General features: G+C 33.2%; 6 protein-coding genes across 6 annotated transcripts in view; 5 read left to right on the top strand and 1 right to left on the bottom strand.

Moving 5' to 3' along the window:
• Positions 1-834: 834 nt before the first annotated feature.
• LOC116343598 (neurotrimin-like) overlaps positions 835-22,775 on the bottom strand; it is a 66,436-nt gene continuing 44,495 nt past the window's right edge. The window contains exons 13-15 of the mRNA XM_031771773.1: positions 2,911-3,042; positions 2,614-2,727; positions 835-2,501 (exon numbers count right to left, since the gene is read on the bottom strand). Of these exons, the coding sequence (XP_031627633.1) occupies positions 2,425-2,501; positions 2,614-2,727; positions 2,911-3,042 (323 nt within the window). The 3' untranslated portion in view covers positions 835-2,424. The remainder of the gene's footprint in view (positions 2,502-2,613; positions 2,728-2,910; positions 3,043-22,775) is intronic.
• LOC116343599 lies at positions 4,821-5,917 on the top strand. The gene is made up of 3 exons (XM_031771774.1): positions 4,821-4,943; positions 5,020-5,202; positions 5,483-5,917. The coding sequence occupies exons 1-3, from the start codon at positions 4,869-4,871 to the stop codon at positions 5,837-5,839; spliced, it is 615 nt and encodes a 204-aa protein (XP_031627634.1). The 5' UTR covers positions 4,821-4,868; the 3' UTR covers positions 5,840-5,917.
• On the top strand, positions 7,742-8,637 carry LOC116343603. Its single transcript, XM_031771778.1, has 3 exons — positions 7,742-7,885; positions 7,963-8,109; positions 8,170-8,637. Exons 1-3 carry the CDS (start codon positions 7,817-7,819, stop codon positions 8,350-8,352), a joined length of 399 nt encoding a protein of 132 aa, XP_031627638.1. The 5' UTR covers positions 7,742-7,816; the 3' UTR covers positions 8,353-8,637.
• LOC116343600 lies at positions 12,193-12,894 on the top strand. Its single transcript, XM_031771775.1, has 2 exons — positions 12,193-12,477; positions 12,532-12,894. Exons 1-2 carry the CDS (start codon positions 12,241-12,243, stop codon positions 12,763-12,765), a joined length of 471 nt encoding a protein of 156 aa, XP_031627635.1. The 5' UTR covers positions 12,193-12,240; the 3' UTR covers positions 12,766-12,894.
• On the top strand, positions 16,884-17,653 carry LOC116343601 (B1 protein-like). The gene is made up of 3 exons (XM_031771776.1): positions 16,884-17,072; positions 17,141-17,314; positions 17,433-17,653. The coding sequence occupies exons 1-3, from the start codon at positions 17,016-17,018 to the stop codon at positions 17,640-17,642; spliced, it is 441 nt and encodes a 146-aa protein (XP_031627636.1). The 5' UTR covers positions 16,884-17,015; the 3' UTR covers positions 17,643-17,653.
• LOC116343602 lies at positions 19,406-20,166 on the top strand. Its single transcript, XM_031771777.1, has 3 exons — positions 19,406-19,538; positions 19,602-19,724; positions 19,794-20,166. Exons 1-3 carry the CDS (start codon positions 19,479-19,481, stop codon positions 20,007-20,009), a joined length of 399 nt encoding a protein of 132 aa, XP_031627637.1. The 5' UTR covers positions 19,406-19,478; the 3' UTR covers positions 20,010-20,166.

The raw sequence follows: 22,775 nt of genomic DNA, 5'->3' as shown, positions 1-22,775 counted from the left end.
AACACAAGAATCACATTCGAACAGACAACAAACAATAAAGAAGAGAGAAAAAAACGATATGAAAATGTAACAGAGCATCGACAAAACCAAACGCCGGATTGTAAATACAGATAAAATTTTATTTTTATTGCAAATATGAATATATAATGATGAACGAGAGAGAGAGAGAGAGAGAGAGAGAGAGGTGGGGGAGAAGTGGGAGGGATAAAATGAATTCGGTTTCCGTGTCTATTTTTGTCTGCGCTATACAGTGACTCTCAATTGTTAAAACACATCCGAGATTCTTCTGCGAGCTACTTATACTCTTTTGAATTATTTGATTTAATTTTCGTACTATGTGCATTTCATGCTTTTTGACATGTCAAAGAATTTGGTCTCTTCCGGTTTTAGTATTCAGTTTTTCTCTCATTCAATGAATCCGAAATCGATTGCATGTCTGATACATTTTTTTTCTATTGCGAACAAATATCTATCTACTTTCAGTTGTTAAAGATATGAAATCGATTTTATTTTTCGTTCGCATTTTGTATTCACGATTGAACTGATTGTCTCGACAGAATCGTTTCAAGTCAGAAAGTGCATTTCAATATCAAACATTGAATTCAATAAGGATAAATCAATTATTGTTTCTCTGTAAAAAAGGTGCTTCTTATGAAAACTAAAAGCCGTGTATATGTTCAAATGTGATATATATATAATAATTTTGCAAAAACAACACTCAAATTAAATGTTTTGCTATAAAAAATATTGAAGTTTTATGCATGAAATTCTTACCTTTTGTACCGAATGAAAGCATCGACAAAATCAAAGTTTCGAAATAATACACACGGTGAAAACTTGAAAGCAAGATACTTGATTTATTTGCTAGATTGTTCATTTGCGATTTCAATAAATCCAATAAATGTTTCGCCATTACTGTCGGGTTGTTGATTATGTTTGAGTTATTTTAATAAAATAATAATATATATTCATTGATACGGTTGTTGTTCATTTCATATTGAGCAATTTGAGAGACAAGTTGTCGTTTCTCACTTTCCATCTCTCTCATTGATGTTTCGCTCGACTCATTTTAATGACTATTTTAGTGTGACAATCAATTATCATCGTCATCATGTCGGATGCACACTCGCATTATTTATCATTCTCTGTTTCTGCAAAATGCTTCATTTTCATCGCTACAGCTAATTGATTAACATTAAACTATGCTTTAAATAAATAGTGTGTGTATTCTCATCAAAATATTTAATAATCACCTCTTTAAATATATATTTATATGTCGGAATATATGCTTGGTGTACATTGAAACGTCTTTGATGCCTTAATAGAATACTACGTATATGATTTACGGTGCCAAGTGCAATGGTATTGTAAAATGACATTGAACATTTAAAAAAAATGGGTAGCATCACTCAAAGTGAACAAATGATTATTTCTCTTTTTTCTGATTTCAAATGAAAATCAAGTTTTTTTTTTTCAACAAAATTTCGTTTTTAAGGAAGAAAAAGAGTAAGGTTATAGAGGATGTTCTGAATGATCCATGGTCAACAGATGACCTGTTTTGTTCTTTTTCATGCGATCGAACTTACGATAGATAGACGGACTTCTGGTCTATGAAGGCTTTTTTCTCGTCATTTTTTTCAGTTGACAAAAATGACAATTCTCCGACTTCTTATGCGATTTAACTACTTCAACAAAATGTATCGCCCAGTAAAGATTGAATTTGCAGCGAAACCTTTTGTTATTGTTTCAAATCTGAATCATCAAAACGTGAATGTCATTGTCAATTCCATTCCACATCGCACACAATCTTTCTTGGTTGACTAGTTGTTTGTGTTATTCTCTCTCTTTTTTTTTCTTTTATAATCCATCGATAACAATTTGTCTAGACTATTTTGCAAAATGAGAACGCAAAAAAAGTTATTTGTTTTCTGTGATTGACTATAATGATATGATTCTCTCCAAAATTTCGATATGGTTGATATGCCAACGAAGTAAAACTGAAACGTCAATTTAGAGTTTCACGCAAAAACTTTTAACATTTAATTAAATATACATACGCGTCATATTTCGAAATGATACACTAGTCAACAAATCAAATAAAACCTTAAATCTAACGTATATATTGATGATGGCTCAACTCTTTTCATAACTGATTTTTTTGTTTTGTTTTGTTTTCACACATCAGCGCTCGCTTTAATAGCGCTCACACGTCGAATTAACATTGTTTGCGCCTGCAACTGCTCTTCGGCTGATAAATATTAACTTCATACGATGACTTCATTTTCATCCGATGAGTGTTTTACATTTTAATTTGTTGTGTGTCTGGTAACAGTTATTGTTTCAGATTTCGAGAATATTTTGTTGTTTTATTTTTGTTGTATATTACAAAACCCTGCATTTTCTTTTATATTTTTGTTCATGTTTTTAAAAATGTAAATATAAAATTATGAGTAGCGTACATATCCAGTGAATGATAATGCTATGCGGATGCTGCTTTATCCCTGTTTTGTTTTGTTGTTGGACGATATAAAGTTTGTAATATAATAATTGCTTATGTTTGTAAGTTGAGTGTGTATTTTAGGGAAACTTAATGCTTGGCATTTTTACACTCACCTAAATTGATGCCAATGTGACCAGTTGGCCAACCATATCCTTTGTTCAATTCATCTAGCGAAGATTTGTGCTCAAATTTGTCAATTTCATTCAAATTCGATTGATACTTGGTAGCTGAAACGTTGGAAAATCAGAAAAAATTACTAGGTAGAAAAAGGATATAATGAAAAAAAAAACGAAAAATAACTTTTTAACTTAAAATAAGTTTTGATAAATAAAACAAATCCTTTGTAAAATGAAATAATAAACAAGGTCCAAAGTCAAGAGTCGGGATAAAGTGGAAGAAAATCTTATTACATTTGTCTACAATATTGATGATGTTGCTTTCATTATCGTCTGTAATTGCCTCTTCACTGTCATCATCGTCGAAAGCATCGTTGGCAGATTGTGTTGTTTCCAAGCCTGGTTGCACCGTTGGCGGATTCGACACTACACGCGCGCGCGCACGTCATTGAAAACGGTTGAGGCACAAATAAAGGCACATAAATCGGAAAAACAAATAAAATAATATGCCATTAAGAATGCATTAAGCACAATGATAATACATCGCAGCGAAAACATCTTTACAAGTGTTTAATCACATCATAAACGAAATTATTATGACAATTGTAATATAAAATAACAAGAGAGAAATTGTCATCTAAAAATTCGATTCTACCATTATACTGTCATCCTCAATCTCTGCCGTTATGTCTGTACTCTCATCTCTTTCCATCTGAAAATACTTTCCATCATAATTTCATTTCAACTTTGCGTTGAACTGATGCGAAAACTCACAACACAAAAGACATTCGAATCATTTTTAATCTCATAAAAAACTTCTGGCAAATCCAATATAATTCTTTAGCACACAAGAGGCAATGGTTGCTTAACTCACGCAAATTCTGTCTTCTCCCCGTTTTTGTGTGTTGTTTCGACGGTTTGCATTTTATGCGTTACAAATCTGTTGAAAATACACACCGAGAAATGGCGTATGCCGTTTGCGGTTTGTCTCCCTCTGAATTGTCAAGCAGACGTAATCATGGGAAACCAGCCGGTCGCAATGAACAGGCAATCAACGAAATGACAAGGTAACAAGCATTCGGAGCATTTTAAATTGCTACCACACACAAATATATATATACTAAATTCCATTCCAGCATCGTTGCCGAAACTCATTTGTGCATTACTGTGCGAGTATCTCTCTCTCTCTCTCTCTTTCCACCCCGTTTGTTGTCAACGCAAAATGTTTTTGTTTCAATCATAAATATTTCCGTATTAAAATAGACGAAAACAAATAAACATTACATTTGCAATGCACTTTGTTTTCCATTGCCAAATGAAAACTTTTCACTTCTGTTTTCTATGTTTATATTCTCGTATTTGCTACACTTTGAATGGATTGTGTTGCCTGTCTATGAATATGCCGCATTTATTGAAATGCGAATGCTTAGGGATTTAATCATTTACAACAAACGTATAGAACGGCTTTTATGATTTTATTACAAATTTGTCCCGATCGCGCTTCCCAAAATTATGCCATAAAAAATTCAAATTGCCCCACAAGAATTGAGGATCGTTAATTTTATGTTTCATGGAAATCATTTTGAAAATAGTTTTACGGCCAAAGTGTGATAAAAGTGGAAATAAGTCATCTGAATTGGCATGATTTGGTCGAGATTTGCGTAGCAGGAAATAAAAATTGCAAGAATTTATATTGTAAATTGATTCGTATAGAAATCTAGACGTCAAGCGGATGCAATTCTGTGAAATATTTGTGTGGACCGAGTAAAATCTATTTACTTTGCCTTAAGTTACATATATTTTTATCAAAACTTTCTTGGTTAACAACTCTTATCTTTTCAATTGCCTTATTCATTTTTATTCTACGACATATATTTTGGGTGTGTGATTCTTATTTTCTGTTGCGTGTTTTTTTTCAAAGCGGAACTCATGGTGTTATGAGAAGATTTTTGATATAAAAAACAAATGGAAAAATACACTATTCTCTTTTAAGTTTGGACCGTTGTAAAGAACCAATTATAATCAAGCATACATTATAAACAGATTAAGTATTTCCTTAATTGATTGCACAAATGCGACAGTTTGGCCACAAAACACAAAAATCTTTTATCATATTGTTTTTACTTGGACCACATTTTGAATAATGATAAAATATTATTTGAAATGAACATCCGGTCCACAAAGTATAAAAAGGGACACAATTTTGGAGATCACATTCAGTTCGACTTTGAATAGAAAATCAAAGCAACAAAATGTCTATTAAAAAATCGGCAACATTTTTCTTCTTTCTGGTGGGCTGTATTTGCTTCACTGCCGCAGTTGAGAGCGTAAGTATTGATTTCAAAAAAATGTTTGTCAAAAAAAGAATAAAAAATATTCAATCTTTTCTTTCTATTTATTTAGCCATTTCTGGAGTTGTTTTATAACGCAAACACAACGTGCATAGACCAAGCGAATTTGACCGAATTTATAGTTAATTATAATAAAACCTGGTTGGAATCATTTAATAATCACCAAAATGAATCGGAAGATGTGCAAGTGAATAGTGTTTGTTATTTACATTGTTTGGTATCAAAACTCGGCTTAGTAAGTAGATAAGACAATTATTTAATTTTCGAACACATTTTTCACACTTTGTCGATGAATTGATTGCTCTAGAATAAAAACAGCATATTAAATGGTTGCATATCAAAGCAAAATAAAACGTTTACATAGATTTCTTGTTGTGAATTACAACAACAAATCTATATGGAAAAACGTCTGGTTTCGCTTTGATATGCAATATTGTTTTTATTATAGAGCAATCAATTGTACAATGTACTTTAAACTTGATCAAAATTTAAAAAAATCCATTTATTTCCTTTAGATCGATGAGAATGGATGGCACAAAATTATTGCAAATGAAATATTAGACGCGGCCGCTAAGGAAAATTATTCACGTACTCAAGAGGATATTAAAGGAGATGGACCACTTTTTGCTGAATTGGGAGTTGCCTGTGGCAAATCAATTCAAACTGAACGAAATGAAGCTGTGCTTTTATGGAGATCTCATTTCGGCTCCGTTATTTCAGAACGATTTCAAGCCTTTTTGATTGCAAAACCATCATATATGTCACTCCTGCCAAAATTAACGAAAATATTGAATTGTTTTAAATCAGAGCATAAATCAGAGCCCAAATCAGAGCCTAAATCAGAGCCTAAATCAGAGCCTAAATCAGAGTAAATATTCATTTCAATTCCTTTAAACTTTCAATTTGTTGGACAAGAAATACTTTAATACATTTTTTTTTACATTTTTCTATGTAAAAATATCAAAAATGTCAATAAAAAAATTAGATCAAAAAATGGTGTGAAATAATGTCTTTGATTTCCGAAATCGCCCGAATTGATTCGAGAAGAATCGTTGAAGCTAGTCAAAGTTAAGAGATTGCATTTAAATTGCAGACGAAAGTTATTGCAATACAAAGATAATAATGGAATTCGAATTCTCTGGACGACTATATAGTTCATAGTTTCCTGTGAGCATCGGAAACTTGAAACGATTTCCTTATCGTCGGCAACTTTTGGTTACTCTGTTTAGTTCTTTGTTTATCTTCTTTGCAGCGGAGATTTTACTTGAAAGTAAAGTGCGTACAAGTTGCCGTCGAATGTTTGTTCATGGCAGTACGATGCTTTTTCATTAACAAAAGTACATTTAAAATGTATTTGGTTGCCAAGTTCGGAATTATAATCGGAAGCAATAAAATCAGAGATCGATTGCTATTGGCACATTCTTTTCTAAAATTCGTCTTCCCTAACAAGAGCTAATTCAATTGTTGAAATGGTTTTCTTGGCACGACGGCAATTGTCTATTGCTTTTATGCGATTCGATTCGCTTCCGACCGGCAATCAACGTAATCGACATATATATTTGCGTGCAAAATCGATGTAAGCAAAAGTGAGAAAGATCACGGCAATTTTCATTTTTATTTATAAGAATACACGCACACGCGAATAGCGCACAAGAAAACGAAACGAAAGAGAAAATAAATAAAAGATTATCCATGTGATTGTATGATTGTAATATCAAAAAAAAAACCAAACGAAAGTCGGTGTCTCACGTGCACAGGAAGCAATGCCATTTGAATTTGTACAAGTGCGTGCCCGTTTCGAGAAATGTAACAACGTCGTACATCGTTATTCAAACACATATCCATGTGGCGACGAGAAATTCTTAAGTAAGAGCTTGATTCATATTTATAAAGTGCAAGTCGTTTGTAGAGGAGCGAACGCAAGCATTTGGGTACGTTAAACTTACGTGGCAAAAGGTTATGCCCGTCTATGGCATAAAAATGAGGGAAAAGAAGGCAAAAGTCTCTTGGGTGCACTCGACTATATTATTTCAAACGATAAATATGATGATTGTGGTGGATGGTGATGATGAAGATATCGTAGCGACAACGATTCGGTGCACAAGCAAATATCCATAAATTTTCTACAATGCCAAATGTGAAGAAAAATTATTGCATATTTCTTTTCGTTGGAACATGATTGTTATTTCTTTTATGATTGTTATTTTTTTGTTGCTCCTCGTCAGATTTGAGCACACATTTTCGGTTTTGTGAAAGGGAGAATATCTCTGTGAATTATTCGCATTTTTCTATTTAAAATGTTTGTGAATGATTTTGCCGGCTGAAAATTGAGCATTTCTATTCCAATACTAAAAAAAATCACATTTCGTTCAAATCTGAATAATGTGCATCAATCGACCTTCAAAGTTTTTGCTTTGGCTTATGTTTCTGAATAATAACAGCGACATTTCTAACTCAACCGAGGCGTTAATCTGTACTTCCGTCAAATGATGATATCAATTAATTTCGCTTTTGCATGTTACACTTCAATTAATGCTTTTATTACAACTCAAAATACTTTCTAAATAAACTTTGTAACTTTGAAGTGATCTAAATCAAGAATTAGCTTCATTTTGTCTCGATTATTAATCATTTAAATTCATATCTGCGATTTGGAAATAAGACAACCAAAACCGACTCTTTGTTAAAATTATGAAATTAAATTCACATTAACATGGATTATCTCAAATCTTTACCTAGTACTTATGTTGTTATAAAAGAAGGTCTCAAAGCTTAAGAGTCAACAGTTGACATTTGTCGAACATTCGAATCATATTGTTGTCATTCTCTATGCGGATTTGAGGATAAAAATGTTGTACAATAATTTAACATTTCTGTTCGTTGTGAGCTGTGTTTGTTTTGTCATTGCTGACAATGTGGTAACAAACTTCGTAATATTTACTAAATAAATCATACTTTAAACTGATCAAGTTCTTTTATTTCATGGAAACATAAGGAATTGTTCGAAAATGCAGATTCATTACTGGCGTGCATGGAAGAACTTGGTGTAACCGAAGAACAAGTACAGGAAATGGAAGACGCTACTGCACCCAACGATGATTATTCGTGTTTCTTTGGCTGTTACTTATTAAAGGAAAATATTGTAGGCATTAGCAAATACCATTCAAGAAGAATATCACTGAATAATTATTTTTTTTGATAGATTTGCGAAAATGGACAAATGAACGAAACAACCGCTGCTGCATATTTTGCAGAAATCGAAGACGCAAACGAGAAAGCAAAAATGGAATCAATTATTGCCGATTTTTCAAAAGAATTATCAGAAGCATCCGATACATGCTCTGCAGGAAAAGTTGGCCAGAAATATGGTTATTCCAGAATGTAAAATTTAGGATCAAAGTCGGCCAAATAAATTTTACACAATTATTTTACAAAGTATACTATTCAAACATAGACATTGCAATAGAATTGTTTTTTGTTATACATCAGCAGCAAGTGTTATTCAGAAGGTGCTTAATTCAATGAAAGCCTTGATGAAGGAATTTGAATTTAAATTTAAAAAAAAACAGTAGTAATCAAATCGGAAACCAATGTAGTTCATTTTCTGCATCATGTTTCTGTGTGTTTGAATTAAGAATAATAAAGTGTGAATTTGTTTGTGTGCATCTAATTATTGGTGTTTATAATTGACATTTTTATTAGCTATGCTATTAACAAATAATAAAAAGAAACATATAAAGCTAAAATGTTCAGCTGATGAGAAGGAAAAAACAGTTCTGAACTATTGTAGGTAATATCAAAAGCATTCAAAACGACTAAACACATAGAACATATTTACAACATTGGATGTTTGTAATTTTTTAATGAAGCAAATTGATTAATTTATGTCAATTAAAGTTATATGGCATAACTCATTTTCTAATAAAAACATATACGCCATTGAATAATTGTCAGTTTGCATGATTACAATTAGAATTACAAGCTTTAATTAAGCGCCAATAATTTGATTGAAACAAAAAATGAGAATGTGTTTGTTCTCTGCAATTCATTTCGTATAAAGAACAACTTAATTGAAGCTACTCTTTAGTTGAAATTCAACAAGCGATCCATTTGGCGTTTGATACAATGTTAGTTAAAAGTTTCAGTGTTCTTCGTTGGCTTCTAATTTTCACCTTCATCTACCAAATCAATTCTGAATATGAGGCAATAACTAGGGCAGTACGTTTTTTTGTTTTTCTCCAAATTCGACCAAACTAAATTCGATGTCTTCTATAAATGTAGTTTTCGCAAGATGGACTAGAAGAATGTAGAAAAGAGGTTGCGACGAAAAAAGGCGTTAGCTTAGATAAATTTGAAGAAATTATGGATTCTGATAACGCTTGCCTTTTCGGATGTATCTTACTTAAAGCAGACTTAGTATGATCTGTATATTGTTTGCAAAAATTTGATTTATATTTTTTATTTATAGATTATGGAAAATGGACAACCAAATAAAAATACCATTGAACATGTTGTTGCTAATCTTGGTGATCATGACAAGGCGTTTGTACAAGCATCGATAATCATTGCAGATAAATATAAGGATAAAGTGAATGACACTTGTACAACAGACAATCTTGTTCAGAAAGTTTATATTTCAATGGTTACCTTGTGACATAATTTGAATTAAGATTAACAGCAATAATGTACACGAAAAGAAATATTTGCTCACATTTAAATAAATTATATGAAATCTATCACATTTTACATGAAATAATCTCGTATGCTGTACCACCTATCAATTTTTTTATCGCACTTATCTATCTGTATTATGGTGTTAAAAAAATGTATCGATTGTGTTTGTTTTGAATTCACCTAAATTGATACGTAACGCAAAACTAATTTGTTTCACGAATTATGGCTTATCATGGGCAACACAACTACCGAAGAACCTAGCAAAGAACGTTCTTGACACTTAGCCGAGAAGTACCTACTCTTTTCATAGCAGTGTTACCGAGCTTGGTACCGTGAGCTTAAAGTTTGTCATTTGAAACAAAACAGATGTAGCAATTAAAAAAAATATTGCATTATGATTTTTAAGTCGCTTTTGCAGTTGATTATAGCGAGAACTTGCATATCTTACATTTGTAAATTGCGCAGTCGAGAGGTGGGGCTCAGGGTTAATCCCGCAAAATCAGAATTAATTATATTCACAAAAAATCGTAGCCTACAGGGCTTCAGAAACCCAACTCTTTTTGGTTCAACAATCAAAAGAAGTGATAACGTAAAATACTTGGGCATCATACTTGATTCGAAACTCAGTTGGCAAAACCACATTGAATATAGAATAAAGAAATGCTTGAGAGTATTTTGGTGCTGTAGATCAGCCATTGGCAAATCATGGGGTTTATCTCCTAAATGTCTCTTATGGCTTTTCACAGCTGTTGTCAAGCCTATGCTTGCATATGGTTCTTTCATCTGGTGGACTGGCACCACAAGCGCCAGTGCTAGGAAAAAACTGAATCATTTGCAAAGAGTAGCATGTCTAAGTGCTACTGGGGCCATGAAAACAACACCACAAAATTCACTTGATGTTCTCCTGGGCCTGCCAAAGCTTGAGGACTTCATAGAAGGCGAAGCAATGAAAACGGCATTCAGAATGAGAACTCAAGTAAATGGGAACTTTTGTTCCAGGGTATTACATGGGAATGCCTTAAGAAACCTTTTTAATATTGAAAGGGTACTTGAGGCTCCTTCTGACAAACTTAAGACTTCCTCCTACAATTTTAGTAGGAGTTTTGAGATTATAATAACAAATAATCTAAATGAATTTTTCCAGCAAAAAGAGTGGGCTCATCACTCCTTTTTCACTGATGGATCAGTCAGAGAAACAGGCAGTGGCTGTGGGTTCTACTGTGAAACAGAGAACAGTACTCGCTCAATTCCCCTGGGACGGATAACAACAGTCAAACAGGCCGAAATAGCTGGAATTTTTCATTGTGCAAACAAAATAATGGAGGGCACTGTGGAGGGTAACATTGCGATCTTCACCGATAGCCTAGGTGCTATATCGGATCTTCAAAGATTCAAGGTGGAGAGTAGCTTGGTTATGAACTGCTACAGAGCATTACAGTGTATTGCCGAAACAAACAATCTTAGAGTTGTTTGGATCAGGTCGCATATTGGTATAAGAGGGCACGACCTTGCAGATGGGGCTGCTAAAACAGCATCCCTTAGTGCAGTGGAAGGACCTGAACCGTTTCTACCAATAGATTATTCACGAGTCAAGGGCACTGTTGCAACATGGCTCAAAAATAGAGCCCGCCTCAATTGGCAGGGTACTTTTACATGTGAGCAAACGAAACATTTCGTGCAGCTCCCATGTCCCAAACTTACAGCCAACCTGACTGAGCTTTCCAAGGGAGACCTACGGATGGTCATTGGCTTACTAACCGGACATGCCAGAGTCAATAATCACCTAAGAAAGCTAAATCTTAGGGATGACCCTGACTGTAGACTTTGTGGTGATGAAGTGGAAACAACATCCCATCTTGTAGACAGATGTTCAAGGCTGAATGAAATTAGGGACAGGTTCACTGGATGGAGATCCTACCAGATGATTCATGCACCTAACGTATTCAGACTGGTACAATTTTTCAAGCGGGCATGTGAACAAAATCCATGTCTCGTACATATTTTTGGATAAAGACTATTTCGTGTATCATAATACACACACGGGCGTCTTGCAATAGGTTGTGAAACCTGAGCAACGAGTTTTACTTTGTATTCATTTAGAACAGTACACTCCCCGTTCAAATCCAATAATCCAATAAATTGCGCAGTTTCAGTGAGATTGTATTTTATTACATTATTTTTAATGAGCAGTTGAGTCAATTCAATTTTAGAAAAGGTTTTATTTTCCTAGGTCTTCGTGACACATCATATTACCATACTTTTTCATTTTTTTCTAATACTTCATTTAAATTCATTTTTAATTTTTAGAAATTGATGTAAGCGATAATACTAATTACTTCCTTCAATACATTAGTTGATGAAACGTTAACATTGTCCATTCCACACATTACAGCTGGATCATGAATATGATTATTTGATGAATACAAATTTCTTTCTCGTTAAGCTACTTTTTTTCATTAAATTTTATTGATGTAATGCAATAGTTTGTGTAAATTTGTGATATAAAAGAAGAATTCATTCTATCTAGTCAATAGTTTCGTTGAATCGAACACACAAACAATCCTTCAATAAATAAAATAGAGTGTTTTTCGCGGAAAACATGTTTCACGTCAATTTTAAAATAATTCATTGGCTTGTGCTTTCGATTTTTATTTCTTTGGTGCTTGCAGACCTTAATCGTCGTCTATTTTTCGACTTTGCTTATGATGACGATCGAAAAGCTTGTATGGAGACGTATAACATCACTGAAGAAATTTACAACGAAATGAAAGAGGCCACTAAACATAAAGATGAATATTCGTGTCTCATCGGATGCATAATGATGCAAAAGCATTTTGTAAGTGCAAAGAACGCATTTAAAAACAAATTTTCTATAAAGCATATTTTTCAGATTCAAGAAAATGGTATCTTGAACGATGCTCTTGTAGAAATAGCATGGAAAAATTCATTGAATCTGGAAACAAAGCCAAAACATCGAGCCGTGATCAATAAGCTCAAAGTAGATTTTGGAAAACCCGCTGATGTTTGTAAAGCAGGCAAAATTGGATCCACCTTTCTTTATTCGGTTGAAGAATTTGCCGAAATATTCAAGAATGTTGACGATTATGAAACTTTTCAAGGCTAATATCCATTATCCAAGTGCAATTTTTAAAATTCTTCCAATAAAATGTTACTTCAAATGACATTTTCATTTTCGAATTGTAATTTAGTTCAAGGAATTTGGTTACAGTAAATGATTGAAGAAAACATTCAATAGCTTCTGTTTTATTTTACTTGTGAGCATTACACACATTATTAACCACAAACTGCCATGAAAAGGATGAAGTTGATTGCAATCAAAGTTTTTAAAGTACGGCAGAAAATATAAAAGTGAAAATAAATAATATAAATGTGTTTTTGTTTTGAATATCTTCATGTCTACGCTAAAAAACGCACGTTTTTCTCACGAAATATTTATAAAGTCAACTTTCAGATAACTGCTTATAAAAGATCTTGAAATTGTTGTTAATCATGGCCTGGAAATGCCTATGTAATTTACATATAAACGAGTGAGACTCAAACATGTTCTTCTTTTTCCATCAAATATACCAGTGGCGCCACCAATTTTACATATAAGCGCATACAAAATTTTCAATATGGCTGCGCCCGTGAGAGAGAAAATTTCGTCTCATTCATTTCCGCTCCATGTTGTTAATTATTGATCGCTTTTAAAGTATTTAACAACTTTTAACGAAGTCACCATATGATGAAGTCATTTTTATTTCTATCGCTTTTGACATTTTCGCTAAGATAAGAGCGAAAATTTGGAATTACGTTTTTATTCTCCTTTGTGTTTTCAAGTGACATTTTCTTTGCTAGTGAAGACTTTTTACAATAATTCAGCTGCAGCGAGCGTTAAAATGAAGTCACAGTTGGATTTCCTACTTGTAATTTTCAACTATATCCATGATCTTCAAACCATACTCAAAACTCCAATGGAGGAATTGATGGATGAACAAGTGTGTAATAAGGCGATGCCAAAGATGGACAACAAAAGGAAAATTCATCGAAAAGATTGTGAACACACCTTTTTGCGTGAGCACAACAATTTGATAATAAATTACACAGCCCAAATCAAGCATTTAAATGACGAAATCTTTTGACCACGAATATATGTATACAACGAGTCAAAGAAGTTGTAAACTCTACGAAATCGAAATTTAATGAAATGCGCGAGGAATTTAAGAAAGAGGTGAAATTAATAGATAAATTAAGACTTGACACTAGAGGAAGAATCATATTATTGAATTGAACATACGAAGCACTTTTAGAAGGAAATGGCTTTTATAAGAATTCATTACATGCCGTAGAACTAATTGCTTATACATATGATACAAATTCTCAATTGAAGGGATTTTCGGAGCCTTCGAAATGTAAAAACAATGCAAAAAACATATAACAAGGGCAGACTTTCTGGTCGGATTGACAGATTGGCCGAGATCAGCAAGAAGAAAAGAAGAAGAAGACATGTATTTAGCTGCTAAAAGTTTTCGGTAAAAAATAGATTACACAAATCATTTGTGACAAATATAAATAGAAAAAATTAAGTACAATAAAAGTTTTACATGTTCAAGCCACCAAAACCACAATTTTGAATTTATCTGTTATTTTTCTAATATTTCTTCTATTTAGTTACTGATGTAATCATTTATAAATTGCTGTTAATCGATAGAAAATAGAATGAATACAATAGAATCCCGATTATATGTCACTCATCTAGGCATCTCAATTAATCTTCAATATTTATACGCCTCAAATTTTACTATGCTTTCAACTATATGACATATGTCTTTGAATTCATGTGTTTTGAAAATTGTTATTTTTAAACATCAGTAAGAATAAGAAATATTTACAAAATCAACGAAGTTCAGAATTTGTTTTTTAACATCGTCAAAAAATAACACGTGTATCGTGTCAAATATTAAATTTGATGAAAGAAATCGAATATAAAGGACCTGGTAACTATAATTTTCTAAATAATTCATCGAATATTGTATACGAAGTGAAACTTTCAAGTGAAAATCATGAATTTATTTTTAGTGCTCTTGTCGCTTTCGCTATCCATTGAGGTATAAATTGATTCTCACATAAAACATTGTTCAACGATTAAGAAATAATTTATTTCCAGTTAATTAATGGTCAAGATGGTGTGACATTTTCATCCTTGCTGGAAACATTTTATAATAAAGCAGTCAATGCCAATGTTAAAATGAATTCAAAATTGAACTTCATGCTCGATCTTTCCAACAACATTGATGACATTGAAGAAATATTCAACGATTCCGTATCCGAGTTATCAGAGATTAAAAGAAGCAATTGAGATAATACCAGCTGATAGAAAATTTAATGGAGTAAATTCTCGTAACCTTCTTACGTCTCAAGTGGACAAAGTGGTTAAACAAATCGAAGAAGTCGATGAATTAAGTGAAGAAATTTCTGAAAGAATCGCATACAAACCGTCAAATAAACCCACATTCACTGCTTTGTTTAATACATGGGCTCAATCAAGCCAAACGAATGCGCAAAGTATACAAAATGTTAAAAATGCTGTAGGTTCTATGAAACGGGACAGCGATAAAATGATTAAAAAAATTCAATTCTGAATTGCCAACTGTATTAAGATATATAGCAGAAGACAGTATGTCTATCATAAAAAGGGCAAGTTCCAGGATTTTGAAATCAATGACAGAAGAAAATTTGGAACGGCTAGAAAATAGTGTAATTCAACTAAATTCAGATGTATTCAACTTGCATCAGTTTATTAAAACTATGAAAACTGATCTTGATAACTATAACGCAAAACGTCAAAATTGGGCCGAATTCATAATTACTGGTGAATTGGCCTCTTCATCCACATCTGGACTGACAGAGAAACAAAAGGATAGCTTAAAAGCTATACATATGCGCTAGTTATCTGAAGAAATTTCTGAAAATATATGCATAGAGTGAATAGTAAACACATTTTATCATTTTTCGTTAATTTTTCTTCAATAACAAATTGAAATATATATTTAAATTCTCCGATGGGAACTAGTATCGTATATTCCCCATACAAATTAATTTTATCGATTCTACGAATACGACATCTGTTAAAAAAGATACCGATTTTTGTTACTACTGTTGCATTGACACAGCTATAGCACAGAACTATACGGCTATGGCTGTATTACAGACGAACTAATACAAAAGAACACACAGACTCCGATCCTGTGTATGCGTATGTATTGTAAATTTTGCACAAGCAGCTACGATTGACGACTGAGTGCAGAATTTGTAATACATACGCATACACAGAATCGGAGTCAGTGTGTTCCTTTGTACGTTTACACGAGCTGTATTAAAACACCACTAGTAACAGAAATCGGCGAGTATTTTAGTAGATGTCGTATTGGTGGAATCGATAAAGAAAAATCTACGATATTAGCGCTCATTGGAATTCTCTAGAATAAAAACAGCGTATGATACAGTCGCACACCAAAGGTTGTTTTTACCAGTGTGTCCATAATATATAGAAATATCACTAAATAGTGTCGATATCTATACTATATCGGTCCACTATATATGAAAGATATTGCCGCACGGCACCGTATCGCACGATCGAAGCCAGTGTAGACGGAAAAAATCACAAATTGCCATGCGGCAGTAGAAAGAACTGTGTGTATGCGTCAACATGTTTGCCGTCCGCACTCACTTCTATCGTGAGCTACGGTGTCTTGCGGAATATCTTACATATATAGTGGACCAATATAGTATAGATATCGACACTATTTAGTGCTATTTCTATATGTTATGGACACACTGGTTTTTACATACATTTTTTGCTGTATTTTGTATGACGGTGTTTCGCTTTGAAATGCAACCTTTTCATACGCTGTTTTTATTCTATAGCAATCATTCATTAAATGTAACGTAATACCATTCCAAAAAATAAATACCTATTTGTTTTCATCAAGTGTTTTCGCATTTTATTTTATAAAAATCCAGAGAACTAAATCTTATCTTTTGAAATGAAAGAAGAAAACACTTCCTATTCGGTGTCCACAAAAAACAATAAAGTCTTCATACAGAATAGACAAGTGATAATTTTAAAGAACTCAAGATTCTTGTATCTTTATTTTCTAGTTCAAGTCGTTGCAGAATATGGATACGTATTTCATTTTTATGTAAATATTGCTAAAGATGGGCAAATACAAATATTTCATTCGTGTTACATGAACAGCTTTCAAAAGATTTAAAAATAAAACAATTTTCTCCGAAATCATCGCAATTGGGTTGAGCCATTCTGCGTATCAAGACGTACTTCAAGTTCAAGATAAACGGAAATTTACTGACAAAATGAGATTTTTTGGAATGATTTTAATTTTGATTTTGTCTGCTTCAGCGGAATTGCAGGTATTTTTGTACAATTCAATACATCATTTTTTGAATTAAAAGATAATTCTTTTGTCAAAAATTCCAAGAAAACTGATTTAATAATAGAACAAGCGACGAAATTATATCTAAATGCTCGGCCAATGTGTATCATGAAATCAGGCGTGGACAAATTTCAAGTCCAAAAGATTGAGGCAGGCGAATTAGTTGATGATAAAAACATCTTTTGCTATGCTGGATGCATTTTAAAAGCAATGGACATTGTAAGTGTATTTCATTTAATATTTTGATACTGCAACGTTTCTGTTCGAACGAACCAGTTGATTGTAATGTATATTATATATATGTCAACTCTGAATATTCTCTTCTTTCTTTTTTTAGATCGGTGAAAAGGGAACTTTAAAACGTTGGCAATTACCAGACATTTTCAAGGCTTTAAGTGGCGATGATTGGAATGAGAATACAAAGAAGCTGGTGAAAAGTGTTACAAAAGCATTTGAATCGTCAAAAGATGTCTGTAATTCCGGTAGAATTGCAATAAAACTGATGCAGACTATTTTTTATCAAAATAATAAATATTTTGACTTTTAAGCTGAAATTAACACTTGAGTTTCATTGAATACAGTATTCCATGGATACTTTTCCAATAAATGTACTCAAAATTTAAACTTTAAATTCATTATATTCAAAGTGCTTATAAATACCGAATTAATAAGAAGATAAATTGAGTGCGAAACATTGTAACGATTTCTCAATTCACCCGACCACACATGTTTAATATTTACTCGGCTCACGTCGTTACCGATGTACAAATAAAATGTTCCAAAACACTTGCGTCTGTCAAATTATATCTGATAATTTCAGACAATATATTGAATTAACTGGTCAGTTAAGCTGACAGTACGTTAGCCAGCTAAATGGGCTAAAGCAATAGACGTTATTGTTTTAATGTTGAATCACTTTTCTTGTTTTAATAGAAGTGATTGTTCATTATAACAATAACTTCTATTGTTTTAGTCCATTTAGCTGGCTAACGTACTGTCAGCTCAACTGACCAGTTAGTTCAATATATCGTCTGGATAATTTTATCACAAATTACATCAAAAAGATAGATTCAATTGATTGAACGATATTTGTAATTTTTCGAAACAATTCAATCACTCGCTTTTTTTTTTTCAAGAGAACCCAACAAGCCACTTCCTATACGGTTTTATCATTAACGACCTGAGTCATTATTAAAAAAGATAACTGATCAAGCCAGTTGTTTGCTTTCGATTAAACAATTGGTTTAAGATTAAATTGATACGAATTGGCAAAATTTACTGACAAAAATAATTCGAAAGCAGATAACTACTACTGCTACCTTTAGCGTCGCACCTTCAACCAAAATAAAAGGAAAATATGAATTTTGCGTCTCTGTTTTTGTTGAAGAACCGGATAAAAACTTCCAGTTTATCTTATATGAAGATATGATTATTATTGTTATGATAACTTTTATAAGAATTGTGTCTGATTCATTTTCTTCGTTTCTCTTTTCCATTTTATGTTCGTTGGCATTTTCACATGTGCAACCGAGCCAAAAAAAAGAGGGAAATAAAATTATATCTTGCATTCAAATGTTTCGCTTGAAGGAATTGAAAGTGCGAACATAAGCGAAACGACGTGTTATAAATAATATAGAGAGGCAATAAAACGAAAATGGAAATACGAAGCATGAGACGGATGTTCAAGACAATAAAGGAAATTTGGTTGTGAAAAAAAAAGTTGTGCGGAATATTCTCGATATTTTTTTTTTATATGACGGTGTAGCACATAGGAAATTTGATTTGGTTCCAATTCATACGTAATTCATCCGTATACTATATTCACCTTTGCCATTTCCTGTTCTATCGCTACGATCTGACGCAAAATGATTTTTCACTGTGTGTAAGTATGAGAAGTTATGCGATATGATGAAATTATAACATAGTATTCAGTCGAATACCGTGTTCACTCTCTCTTGCATTCTATAAATGAAATACTTTTATTATTAATGTGACCTAACAATGGAGTACGGACAAGGTAAACACTGAACAATTGAAGTGTGTTCATTATCTAAAAATGAACCATATAGAAATGGTGAGCAGGTAACGGGTTATTGAAACATTTCTATTGTTTCTTTGAATGAATGAAATTTGGAACTCTTTTGTGCAACAAAGAAATCCCCTTGGTCAGAAGCAAACTTTCGAAAACAATGCAAACAAAACGGTCCAATTTCTACATAAAGAATGATAAAAGTAGATCACTTTTGAGAATAATAGATGAATTCAAATGAAAGAAATCCATTCAAAAAAATCGACTATAAAATGGCTCATTTGAGTGATAGCAGTCACAGTTGAATTTGATTACTCTTCAATCACAACACTAACAAAAAAAAAATCAATTAAAATGAAATCATTCGCATTTGTTGTCATCGCTGTTGTATGCGCTACTCTTGTTGCAGCCCAAGTAAGATGTGAATCTTTTAATTTCATTTATTTTTTAATTTTCAAGAATACTTTTTCAAATTAGAATGACGAATTGGACAAATCCATGGACCACTGTTTGGAAGTATTAAATCTGATGGAGGTCGAAACTCTCAGTGATGAACAAAAATACTGCTTTTATGGCTGTATGCTTCAAGAATTTTATTTGGTTAGAATGAACTATGATAGTTATAATTCAATTGAATAGGTTTTCAAGGTTCATTTTTTTAAATTTTAGATTGACGAAGATGGAAAATTTCTAACAAATGGAACTCAGAGTTTTATTCGCGAACTTTCAACTGCAGTTGAACCTGAATATCTAGCCAAATATCCAAATCTTGAAAAAGATTTGACTAAATTGGAGCCAGAACTTAAAAATGCCACCAATGCATGCACTGCAGGCAAAATTGTCGGCAAAGCCGTTGCTGGTGTGTTCGAAACAGTCAGCGAGTAGTATTATCTAAGATTGATTATCTAAGAGAAAACTATCAACATTTTCGGACATGGCCAAACCGAAAATTTATATTAATTGAAGTGTTACAAAATTGCATTTTCGATATTTATTTTTATATTTACAACAACGAATAAATCTTCAATTGCACAAAAAAAATTCCAAAAAGAAATCGTTTTTTCTGAACATTTTCCTTTTTATCTTAGGATCTGATGTGAAGAGACCAAATGCTTCGTGCGAAATGAATTGCAATTGCAAAGAATATTGATCGTGAGTTTAAATCTCACCACATTGGTCTCTGTTGCATAATTGTGCATTTTAATAATAATTTGCGTGCGAATCAGGGCTGTAATTTTCACTCTGTCAGTGCACGCACACAGTAGTGTGCACACTCACATTCTATGTGCGTCGCACACAATGCTTGTATTTTGAATATGCACGCACACTTAGTTACAAATTTGCCAACCGCCAAAAATGTCAAACTTGTGACTAAGTGTGCGTGCACCTTCAAAATACAAGCATTGTGTGCAACGCACATAGAATGTGAGTGTGCACATCACTGTGTGCGTGCACTGACAGATTGAAAATTACAGCCCTGGTGCGAATGTGGCTGTTTTATCGGTCGCTGAACGATTGCCACCATGCGTTTCCTGTGTATACCAATGCAATGTAATTTATTTAATCCAATAACTAACTGGTTGATATTTTGGCTTGTATTTTATTTGGAAAATTTGTGTTCGGTTTGGTGTTTGTGTCATTTCAACACTTTGGCAACGTCGACAAAATAGACATGAAGCACTAGGCGAAAAACTGAGCCACGCCATAATTTAAATGTTTTTTTTGGCGAAAAGGGTTTGAACGATATGCACATTAGTGCGTTTTTGGTTGAATGCTGTGTAATTACATTTTCTCCATAAATTTAATAATTTTTGCGTCAGCAGCAACGGACAAACGACCATCGGCTGCTCATTATATGTGTGTATTGTTATTGTTACTAGTTTTTGTTTGCAAGTGTTGTAGAGCCTGCATGTTGCAATTCTTTGACTTCAAAATATAATTATTGTGGAAAATTTATGTCAAAACTATCGTTAGTAACATGGTCAAAGTAATTTGAAGCCGCGTTTATTAAATACCGCCCACCAAACAATGCATATACAATTATACATACACAAAACCGTCACAAGTAATGAGTTTGTTTGTTAAATGAAAGAAAGAGCGAGAGAGAGAGACGGAAGGACGGGATGTGAAAATAAAATAGTGCATCGACAATTTTGCCGGATCAAGAGCGGCGGTGATGGAGTGCAACTGTTGTTAAAACACAGGCCGCAACAAACGCGCATCCAAATACACGACATAATGTGGCTGAAATGATGACCGAAAAATACATGCCAACGCCACCCCAATGACATTCATTCACATGATAATGAAAGTTTTAATTATCCAAACAATTATTCCGCACGGCAAAAGTGTGGAATGCCATCGTCGTTCACAGACAATTTTCCGAAATTTGGACGGGCTCGAACTGTGTCGATGTGCATCCAGTGAGCACAGTCAAAAGAACCGTCGGCTTCGAAATAACAACGCATAAATAAATGATACGCTTGATGTGAAACGGAGGAATAAGCTAACTATAGCATCTGGTATGGCGCAAAAACCCGGCGAAATGCGATTGCAAACACACCTCACGCTGCGAAATTCTTTGTTTTGTCGGGTATTTTCATTTAACCGTGTTTTCGTGGTTGCCATTAACTGCTAATAGGTTTAAAATGCTGAACAAAATGACATTTCACACTCAGCAGCCAAAAAAGCATACGCTTACAAAATGGACCGACCGAAAAGACATGGCCAAATTAACGACTTCAAATTTTCAGGTTGGTTTTTAGCGGGTGCACAAATCAACAGTTTTTTTTATCTATGTCGAAGAGGTCAGAGAGATTGATTGTGTATATACCATCACACCATATTTTTTGATATTTGACATCAATGAGGATGTATTGAACTCAATTTCAAAACCGTATTACATTATATCGATGAGAATAGGTTATTTGAAGGATTTTCTGGTCTGCAAATTTTTATAATTTTCAACCCACTAAATGGATTTGTTAGATTGGATTTTGTGAGAAAATTCCGTTGATGATGGATTAGTTTGTCGAGTTGGTGTATTGGTAGCATAATATGCCATGACGAAATTCATTCCATAATCTCGATTGAAAAAGTTGACTGCGTTGACACTGCAAACCGCACAAATATTGGTTGATGGCTTTGCATTAAAACCAAGTGACAAAAAGCATTTGCGCTAAATCTGCGCTACATTTCAAATGGAATTAAAAAGTGATTTCGCCAAAAATTTATCCAAATCCGAATGAAGCTGAAAATTAGAAAGTTCAGAGGCGATGCGCGTATTAAATAACATTTTCGGCCGTATTCTCTCCCCCCCCCGCAAAATAAACCCAGATTTTGAGCGATAAATCGCATTCGCGTGACAATTCATGATGTAATGAGGTCAAATGTCGGCACCGCTTTGAATTGTGTTTTTTTTTTCGTTTCCGGCGCACATGTAATTATTGTGCACCTGCAAATGCGACTCGTGTTACAAATGGACATCATCATTTAAATTCGCGAACATTGTATAATAATGACGATTTCCGGAAATGTCATTCTTTTTTGCCGTGCCCCTTCACCTCAGATCATTTCTCGTTCGTTGCTCATGCAATTTTTTTTTTGGGTTAATGTGTACGGATGACACGGTACAAAACGTTCATAATTCAC

This window comes from Contarinia nasturtii, unplaced genomic scaffold (genome assembly GCF_009176525.2).
Source record: "Contarinia nasturtii isolate CC-2019 unplaced genomic scaffold, AAFC_CNas_1.1 Cnas_scaffold_1037, whole genome shotgun sequence".
NCBI lineage: Eukaryota > Metazoa > Arthropoda > Insecta > Diptera > Cecidomyiidae > Contarinia > Contarinia nasturtii.
Note: the sequence above shows the minus strand (reverse complement) of the source record. Positions and strands in the feature narration are given on the sequence as shown.

Excerpts from the sequence above, each read along its gene's own strand:
- LOC116343599 (XM_031771774.1), top strand. The coding sequence starts at position 4,869 with ATGTCTATTAAAAAATCGGCAACATTTTTCTTCTTTCTGGTGGGCTGT. Across the intron at positions 4,944-5,019 it reads TCACTGCCGCAGTTGAGAGC|CCATTTCTGGAGTTGTTTTA; the intron begins GTAAGTATTGAT and ends CTATTTATTTAG. Across the intron at positions 5,203-5,482 it reads TGGTATCAAAACTCGGCTTA|ATCGATGAGAATGGATGGCA; the intron begins GTAAGTAGATAA and ends TATTTCCTTTAG.
- LOC116343603 (XM_031771778.1), top strand. The coding sequence starts at position 7,817 with ATGTTGTACAATAATTTAACATTTCTGTTCGTTGTGAGCTGTGTTTGT. Across the intron at positions 7,886-7,962 it reads TTGTCATTGCTGACAATGTG|GAATTGTTCGAAAATGCAGA; the intron begins GTAACAAACTTC and ends TGGAAACATAAG. Across the intron at positions 8,110-8,169 it reads ACTTATTAAAGGAAAATATT|ATTTGCGAAAATGGACAAAT; the intron begins GTAGGCATTAGC and ends TTTTTTTGATAG.
- LOC116343600 (XM_031771775.1), top strand. The coding sequence starts at position 12,241 with ATGTTTCACGTCAATTTTAAAATAATTCATTGGCTTGTGCTTTCGATT. Across the intron at positions 12,478-12,531 it reads TAATGATGCAAAAGCATTTT|ATTCAAGAAAATGGTATCTT; the intron begins GTAAGTGCAAAG and ends CATATTTTTCAG.
- LOC116343601 (XM_031771776.1), top strand. The coding sequence starts at position 17,016 with ATGAGATTTTTTGGAATGATTTTAATTTTGATTTTGTCTGCTTCAGCG. Across the intron at positions 17,073-17,140 it reads CTGCTTCAGCGGAATTGCAG|AAAACTGATTTAATAATAGA; the intron begins GTATTTTTGTAC and ends AAAAATTCCAAG. Across the intron at positions 17,315-17,432 it reads TTTTAAAAGCAATGGACATT|ATCGGTGAAAAGGGAACTTT; the intron begins GTAAGTGTATTT and ends TTCTTTTTTTAG.
- LOC116343602 (XM_031771777.1), top strand. The coding sequence starts at position 19,479 with ATGAAATCATTCGCATTTGTTGTCATCGCTGTTGTATGCGCTACTCTT. Across the intron at positions 19,539-19,601 it reads CTACTCTTGTTGCAGCCCAA|AATGACGAATTGGACAAATC; the intron begins GTAAGATGTGAA and ends TTTTCAAATTAG. Across the intron at positions 19,725-19,793 it reads TGCTTCAAGAATTTTATTTG|ATTGACGAAGATGGAAAATT; the intron begins GTTAGAATGAAC and ends TTTAAATTTTAG.